The sequence below is a fragment of the Triticum urartu genome, chromosome 3A (assembly GCF_056163025.1).
Source record: "Triticum urartu cultivar PI428250 chromosome 3A, HENAU_Tu73, whole genome shotgun sequence".
Lineage (NCBI taxonomy): Eukaryota > Viridiplantae > Streptophyta > Magnoliopsida > Poales > Poaceae > Triticum > Triticum urartu.
This window is the reverse complement of record NC_141875.1, coordinates 405,881,155-405,890,334: the sequence shown is the minus strand read 5'-3', so window position 1 is coordinate 405,890,334 and position 9,180 is coordinate 405,881,155. Positions and strand designations below refer to the sequence as shown.

Here is a 9,180-nt window from a genome sequence, read left to right as displayed (position 1 = left end):
CGTGGCCTTTTTGTGGCATGTGACAAGCATTTCATGTTGGGAGAAGCTTGCATGAAAAAAGAAAGAGGCTAGCACATGCAAAGTGGATAAATGCATGAACATATATACATGGAATTGGGTTGATAGCCGTTGCCACCGTGTAAAAGGCAGTAAGTACATAAAACAGTCAGTTATCCGAATAATCATTCTTGTGCACGACACTCAGTGGGCACGGAATCTGGGCCGCTGGTCTGCATCCCATTCACTAAGGTGTATAATCTGCGACACCCTATTTGGCGCTGTATTGCTGTAACCTGTGGTTCCCTCTGGTTCATGTAAAGCTTCTATAAGCTTTTGGCCGGTTTTATCTTTGTTTTTTCCAGGTTTTTGTACTGATTTTCATTATCATATTTTTCTTTTCAAATTTCATTTTTTTTTCAAATTCATTGAATTTTTTTAAAATCGTAACAATTTTCAAAACCACAAACCTTTTCATTTTTGTGATTTTTTTTTCAAATTCGTGATCTTTTTTTGAATACATGAACATTTTTGCATTTTGTTAATTATTTCAAATTCATGAACTTTTTGTGAATTTTGTGAACAATTTTCGAATTTGTGAACTTTTCAAATTTGTGTCATTTTAAAAATTCCTGAACCTTTTGCATTTTCATGAATCTTTGAATTCCATGAACAATTTTCAAATTCGCAAACTTTTTCAAAATAAAAAAAGCGATCCTTTTTTACCTAGACGGCAGACCAACCCTGTAGGAAAATTTGAGCCAAAAAAACTACCTGAGCAAGCGGGCAAGCGAGTGTGGAGGAGCAGCGATCGATTATTATTGTGCGGACCCATGCAGACAAAGTGTGAGCGCTGTTACGCGAAGTAGCCCCTTAAGCGTTGTAGAGGCGTTCTCCTATAGTCTTGTGTATAAACCGTTCCCAGCCAATTGTGCCCAATTATATTGGCTCGATCTAACTCCCGGCCTGGCCCACAATCCTTTCTTTAACGTGGGCACTTTATTGATCAATTGACAACATTATAAAGAAAATCCTTTTCTAAGCCCGGACTCATCTGCACCTGTGTTGAATAAAAAATCAAAATAAAAACTAGAAAAATTCAAAAAATTCTATTTTTTTCCCATGATGGAAAAATTTGATGCGTGAGGTCCGCCCCAATTTTCAAATCATTTGAGCAACTGAGCAATTCTCAGCAAAAAAAAACAAATTCGGATTTGTAAAACAGTTTATTGTTCATGTACTGTTTTGACCCGATTTGTCTTTTTTGCTGAGAGTTAGTCAGATGTCTAAATGAGCTAAAATTTGGGAGAAAATTCCTTATTTGACAGTCTTAAAATCCGGTTCCTTATTTGACATTGGAAAAGTTTTTCTTCCTTATTTGACACTAATCCTAAATTTTATTCCCTATACGACAGTTCCGTCCATTTTGAGCTTAAATGACACCTGAAAAGACGATTTTGCCCCTCATGCGGTATTTGTGTGCGCGCGCGTGTGTTGTTGCGTGTGTGGGTGCACGCGCACATGTGTGCTGCCGCTGCATGTGTGTGTGCATGTGTGCTGCAGTGTGTGTACGTGCGCGCGTGTGTGCTGTTGCGTGCCTATGTGCTGTCTGCGTGTGTGCGCGTGCATGTGTGTGTGTGTGCACGTGCGCGTGCGTGTTGTTGCGTGTGTGTGTGTTGGTGCATGTGTATGTGTTGTTGCGTGTGTTCTCCTGCCCTCGCACTGATGCTGCGTGTGTGCGCTATTACTCTCCACACACATACCACATGAGGGGCAAAAGAGTCTTTTCAGATGTCATTTAGGCTCAAAATGGATGAAAATGTCATATAAGAAATAAAATTTAGAACTTGTGTCAAATAGGGAAAAAAACTTTTCCAGTGTCAAATAAGGAAGCAGATTTTAAGATAATGTCAAATAAGGAATTTTTTTAAAATTTAGAGCGAGCCTCATGCAATAAATTGTCTACCATGGAAAAAAATTAGAATTTTTCTAGTTTTTTTGTGAATTTTTTTCTTGACGGGTCGACCCACACCGAATCGCTATGCTCCAGAATGAAAAACACACATACTAATAGAATATGCTTGAAGACCATTGAGGTGAAGACGCCAGTTGCAACAACCGAGCCAATGAGGATCCATCTTGGATTGGAGAGTTCAATCGTTGCACTAATGATAAGCAATCCATGGTGAAGATAACATAAAAAAATTGTTCATCACACTCCAGAAAGACAACTCTTCAAATGGCCAATGCGTCCATCATTTCAGGTTCCAAAACACGCAGAATAGGTTCACTACAGGCAGCCACACAACGGCCGTCGTGGTCCCTGTCAATGACCTCAACACGTGAGCGACTAAGATCCAAAAAGATCAAATTACGCATAGTACTACAGCAGGATGGTAGAGATGCTGCGGAATCATATAAACATAAGCTTCGATCTTCTTCACTGTACATCGAGGATGAGGAGCATCCGAATTTTTCTTGGCATAAGTGCATGCCTCCCAGATATGCAAAAATGTCACCATAAGAACAGTGGCCTTCTGACCTGAGAATCTGGACAGAAAATCGCATAGCCAAAGTTTAGGAGACAAAAAGTTACAACGCCGCAAGCTGATGCTGAAGACATTTTTATCATCTCCAAACTTTTCTCGCATACGGGCTCTACATATTCTAGCCTTGCACAGAAACAACAAAAATCTTATAAATAACCAAGGTACGTGTCATTGGAAGATTCGTTTGATATTCCCAATCTGTTTTTAACCCTCTAATTGACACCTTCCGGACAACCACGACCAAAGAACAATGAGGTTTTGTCTTTCTTGACCAACTGACCAGACCCATTACAATAAAGGTTTAGGGTAGATTCCAAAGCATCCACACTACACATGTCACTTCTTGCAAAGAAGATGCCAGGAAAAAGGAGATGTGAGATGGGTGGACTAGAGCGACCATTCCTAATACCAGTAGCTAGCGGCAATTCTCCTTAACTAATAGACTTGACATGCCTTAAGTACACAAAAGAAACATGTAGGGGCTGATTGGGTCTCCTTAACGAATCGCTCTCAAGAGGACAACCGGAGCAGTAAGCTCACCATTGAATCTGATAGCATATCTGACATTGGTCATACACCTCATCACCGAGCTGATCCATATCAGAGCAAAGACAAGCTTGGAGAGGCAGCCATGAAGATAACTCCACTCATATGCCTTCATCATACAAATATTCATGGCAAAGAAAAATTGTCTTGCTTGTTGACATCTTATGTAGGGAGTCGTAAGCAATCAGGGCATTATCGTGCTCAATCCGCCAGGCAAAAAAGCACTTTGAAACTCTTAGATGACAACATGCAAAAGCAACTTCAGACAGTTAGCCAAAACTTTGGAGGCAGTTTTGTAAAGCACGTTGCATATACTTATATAGGTCTAAAATTTCAAATGCTTCGGTCGTGCAACTTTAGGAATTAACACAATAAAAGAGTCACGGAAACCTTCAAGGATAAGCACAATTGTGACTTGCTACCTCTTGAGTTTGCGTTGGTTTTTCCTTGAAAAGAAACGGGTGATGCAGCAAAGTAGCGTAAGTATTTCCTCAGTTTTGAGAACCAATGTATCAATCTAGTAGGAGACTACGCAACAAGTCACCGAATACCTGCGCAAACAAACACCAACTTGCAACCAACATGACAAAGGGGTTGTCAATCCCTTCACGATTATTCGTAAAGTGAGATCTGATAGAGATGGATAAACGGTAAAGTAATATTTTTGGTTTATGGAACGGAAAGTAAAAGATTGCAAAGTAAAGGAACGGAGACAAAAATTGGCAAGTGGACGGGAAAGTAATATGATGTAAAATAGACCCGGGGAGCATATGTTTCACTAGAGGCTTCTCTCAAGATAGAAATTATTACGGCGGGTGAACAAATTACTGTCGAGCAATTGATAGATATCTAAGGCAACGATCATGAATATAGGCATCACGTCCGTGTCAAGTAGACCGAAATGATTCTGCATCTACTACTTTTACTCCACACATCAACCGCTATCCAGTATGCATCTAGAGTATTAAGTTCATATTGAACGGAGTAATGCCTTAAGAAAGATGACATGACGTAGAGGAAATAACTCAAGCAATATGATGAAAACCCCATCTTTTTATCCTCGATGGCAACAATACAATACGTGCCTTGCTGCCCCTATTGTCACTGGGAAAGTACACCGCAAGATTGAACCCAAAGCTAAGCACTTCTCCCATTGCAAGAAAAACCAATCTAGTTGGCCAAACCAAATCGATAGTTCGAAAAGACTTGCAGAGATATCAAATCACGCATATAAGAATTTAGTGGAGATTCAAATAATATTCATAGATAAGCTGATCATAAATCCACAATTCATCGGATCTCGGCAAACACACCGCAAAAGAGTATTACATCGAATAGATCTTCAAGAATATCGAGGAGAATTTTTTATTGAGAATCAAAGAAAGAGAAGAAGCCATCTAGCTACTAGCTATGGACCCGTAGGTCTGAAGTAAACTACTCACGCTTCATTAGAGAGGCAATGGTATTGATGTAGAAGCCCTCCGTGATCGATTTCCCCTCCCGCAAGATGCCAGAAAAGGCCCCAAGATGGGATCTCACGGGTACAGAAGGTTGCGTCGATGGAAAAGTGGCTTCGTGGCTTCCCTGGATGTTTTTGGGGTATAAGAGTATATATAGGTGAAAGAATTAGGTCAGGGGAGCTACGAGGGGCCCACAAGGTCGGGGGGCGCGCCCTCCATCCTTGTGGCCACCTTGAGGCTCCTCTGACTTGTACTCCAAGTCTCCTGGGTGTCTTCTGGTCCAAGAAAAATCATGGCGAAAGTTTTATTCCGTTTGGACTCCGTTTGGTATTCCTTTTCTGCGAAACTGTAAAACAAGGAAAAAACAAAAACTGAAAGTGGGCTCTAGGTTAATAGGTTAGTCCCAAAAATCATATAAAATAGCATATTAATGCATATAAAACATCCAAAACAGATAACATAACAGCATGGAACAATAAAAAATTATAGATACGTTGGAGACGTATCACGACTCAATGTCCCTCTCTTCTAAGAAGCTTCTAACAACATGAAAAATTTTCTCCCCATAAAATTCCAGTGAATCTGATAAAAGAGAGCTTGGAAACCATTCGGATCTTGGGATTTTGTTGGACCCATATGAAAAAGAGCAGCCTTGATCTCCTTACCAGTATACGGGTTGCACAAGTTGTCATTCATCTCATGTGAAGCTTTGAGGAATAGCATGAAGAGCTGCATCAACAACACCACAAGATCAACCTTGATCTCCTTTTCAGTATAAGGCTTTGCACAAGTTGTCATTGATCTCATGTGAAACTTTGTGGAATAGCATCAAGAGTAGCATCAACAACATCACAAGACTCGGAGACAATGTTATTTTCATAAAACTCTTGCATCATACCTTTGATTTCACCTTGTGAATCACACAAAGAGGCATCCTCACCTAGCAAGGAATGAACTTTATTATTCCCCTTGTGTGACCTAGCATGTGCATGAAAAAACTTTGTGTTTCGCCCCCCTTCAAGGAGCCAATCCACTCTGGAGCGCCGACGCGCCATAATTTTCTCATGCTCGAAGAGCTCGCACAACCGTGACTCAATGTCCCTCTCTTCAACCAGAGTGCATCAGATACCAGGGCCGACAGTATAGAGCGCAACCGACGCTCCAATTTATTGATCTACTTCCAAACCGAACTGGACAAGTCCCGATTCCAAACCTTCAAGGAGCCAGCAACCCTACGAAGGTTATCCCAAGTAGCCTCAAGGGACAAGTCACCCGTCCTCCCCTCTCGGACTAGGCGCCTTCAAGATGCTCTTTATAATCAGCCGCCCCCCGAAGCCACATGGCCCCATATTTAAATCCTTGTTGCACCGGTCTGTGAGCCCGTACTGCCATCGTGGCGTCATCAGAGCAAGCCCGATAAGAATGGCACAATAGGAGGTTGTGATCACATGCTCAACATAGCAATCCTCGTGCATATTTGTGAACAATACTAAAGGGCCGTTTGTTCGGTTTTGCTAATTCTCAGGTACCGAATTTTTTCACGCATTAGTCACCTTCTTCCTTCTTTTTTCATTCCTTCCCGTTGGAGCTCGCCGGAGAATCTATCTTAGGGGGGAGCCATGGCCGCATTATCTATCTTGGGGGTGGGGGGTGGGGGCAGGTGATCGCCGGAGTTGTTTTTGATGCGGCAAGGCTTAGAGGGATGGCCGGGGTGGTGGCCAGCACGACGGTGGGAAGCGATGGAGGGGAGGGCGGGGCGGTGAGGTGGCGCCAGCCGACTGCGGGGGACGGAGGCATGCGGCGGCCTGGGCTGGCCGGTGGCTACACATGACGAAGAAGAAACCAGATGTAGAAGATGGACAGTGTCAGATCTGTTTACAGCCGTTGGATGAAGATCGGACGGTCTAAAATAGAAGTGACTGATGGAAGTTTTTTTTCTTTCCAGGTACCTGATGCATAGCCAGCCCCCTGTTTGTTTCAAGCTCACACCCATACAATATCATCCGCCCCCGGACATGAACCAAATAAGGGGTTAAATCAGTTGAGATGGAAGAAGTGAAATTCCTTGAAAACGTTAATCTGAGCACCTCATACAAATTAAGTATAAGCATATCGCAATAGATATGCGTCTGTCTCATACTATGACGTTCCACCATGAATTCACCGTGACAATGCTCCGTGTCCATCAACCCTCACATGCAAAGTTGATGATCCCGATGGAGAGACATCTCGGCGTCAAACAATGGCACGTTCAATCCAAATAAACCACTCAACCCATGCAGTAGGCAGATGACAGTTTTAGGGCTGGGCGGGGTAAGATCACGAACAGAGCCGTCTATAATTAATAGGACAGAGCACTCTACGCAATTCTGTTGGAATCCAAATAAACCAATCCGTCCATGTGTAGAAATTCTGCGAGTGCCCCGACTACGCAGCCCGCGCGATTTCCATTTCACACGCCACCTTTTGACCCGTTCAAAAAATAAAAATAAGAATGGACAAGCAAGCAAGCAAGCAAGCAAGCAAAGCGCACGCCGACCCGTTTCGATCAGAAAGCAACTCCTCCGGCTCCTCCACTTCGCCGTGCATCCGCGCGCATGCGACGGTATCCGTCCGTCCGTCGTAGTGGGCTGGAGCACTCTGCCGCACCATCCGGGAAACAGTAAAAATCTTCTCATCAGAGGAAGAAGATACTACTGCTACCGAGAGACAAGAGCAGCCGCCGGATGGTCGACTACGGCGCACGAACGCACTCCCTCATGCAATAATGATGCTGCATGCGCGCGACGACGGCGATCGATCGATCGACCACCTACGGCGATCGATTTCGTATCCGCTCCATCTTGCTCGACGTCCACGCGCGTATAAATAGGAGCGCGCGCCGCATGGTTGCTACGTACACACTACACTCAATCCGCTAGCTAGCTAGCTAGCACGTGAACCGCTACAGAGCGAACTAACTAATGGCCCCGATTCCCAGCTCGTGTGGCGCGCTGCTTCTGCTCGTGCTCGCGCTCGTGGCCGCCGCTGTCGTTGTCGACGCCACGGCGCCCTCCCTGGCCCTGGCCGCCAGGCACGAGCGGTGGATGGCCAAGTTCGGGCGCGCCTACACGGACGCCGACGAGAAATCGCGCCGGCGGGAGGTGTTCGCGGCCAACGTGCAGCACGTCGACGCTGTCAACCGGGCGGGCAACCTGACGTACACGCTCGGGCTCAACCAGTTCTCCGACCTCACCGACGACGAGTTCCTGGAGACGCACCTCGGGTACCGTCACCAGCTTCATCCTGGGGGCAACACGACGCTGGCAGCGGTGAACGTGTCCAAGGCTGCCGCTCTGAGGAGTGGCCAGTTTCAGTACATGCCGGACAGCGTGGACTGGAGGGCCCAGGGCGCCGTCACCCAAGTCAAGAACCAACGCTTCTGCGGTACGTAGTACGTATAATTCTGCAGCTGCAGTGCATGCATGGCATACGCCACAGCTCGCAAATTAATACTAAATGTTTACACGTATGCGCGTGCGCGCGCAGGAAGTTGCTGGGCGTTCGCGGCGGTGGCGGCGACGGAGGGGCTGGTAAAGATTGGCACCGGTAACCTCATCTCCATGTCGGAGCAACAAGTCCTCGACTGCACGGGCGGCGCCAACACCTGCAGCGGCGGGGACATCAACGCCGCACTCCGCTATGTGGCCGCCAGCGGTGGCCTACAGCCGGAGGCGGCCTACGCGTATAGCGGCCAGCAGGGCGCGTGCCGCAGCGGCGGCGTCAGGCCAAACTCGGCCGCCTCTGTCGGCGCCCCACGGTGGGCGCGCCTATACGGCGACGAGGGCGCGTTGCAGTGGCTCGCGGCCAGCCAGCCGGTGGCCGTGGCCTTGGAGGCCACGGACCCAGACTTCCGGCACTACAGGAGCGGCGTGTACGCCGGCAGCTTGTCATGCGGGCAGAGGCTCAACCACGCTGTGACGGTGGTCGGATACGGGGCGGACGGCGGCGGGCAGGAGTACTGGGTGTTGAAGAACCAGTGGGGAACGGGGTGGGGCGAGGGGGGCTACATGCGCATCGCGCGCGGGAACGGCGCCAACTGCGGCATCGCAACCTACGCCTACTATCCGACCATGGACAGCTAGCTAATTAAACACCACACTAGTGACTAGTCGGTGGATCATCGAACATAGTTTATCAGCTAGCTTCATGTAAAGCTCCGAGTCCGATGCTACAGGTGTTTTCCAGTTATTCGTTGTCATTGTCATGTCATTTGCTTGCGTGTTGCATTTTGCCATGTCATTATGTGTATTTCATTTGCATTCATGTTCGTCTTTTGCATCTGGTCACTTTCTTCATTGTCCGTTTCGGAATCCAACACTCTCACATGCACCTGTTGCACCTTCCAGTTCTCGTTTTGTGCGCGGGAGAAAAATGTTCTCGGAATGGGCCAAGATTTGTCGAATGGTCTTGGTATATCACCGGTAGACCGCCTGTCAAATTTCATTTTATTTGAAGGTCGTGATGCCCCAAACCGCGTTAACCGAAACCCCCTTTCTCTTTACAGTCCAGCACCCCTCCACAACAACCCACTAGCCCATCTAAACCTTCTTCATGCTCTCCGTCGTTGGATCATAATCGTGTGAGCG

At 46.4% G+C, this 9,180-nt stretch overlaps 1 protein-coding gene across 1 annotated transcript; it reads left to right on the top strand.

Annotated features, from left to right (window-relative positions):
• Positions 1-7,385: 7,385 nt before the first annotated feature.
• LOC125548429 (ananain-like) lies at positions 7,386-8,842 on the top strand. Its single transcript, XM_048712024.2, has 2 exons — positions 7,386-7,978; positions 8,081-8,842. The coding sequence occupies exons 1-2, from the start codon at positions 7,516-7,518 to the stop codon at positions 8,674-8,676; spliced, it is 1,059 nt and encodes a 352-aa protein (XP_048567981.2). The 5' UTR covers positions 7,386-7,515; the 3' UTR covers positions 8,677-8,842.
• Positions 8,843-9,180: the final 338 nt, after the last annotated feature.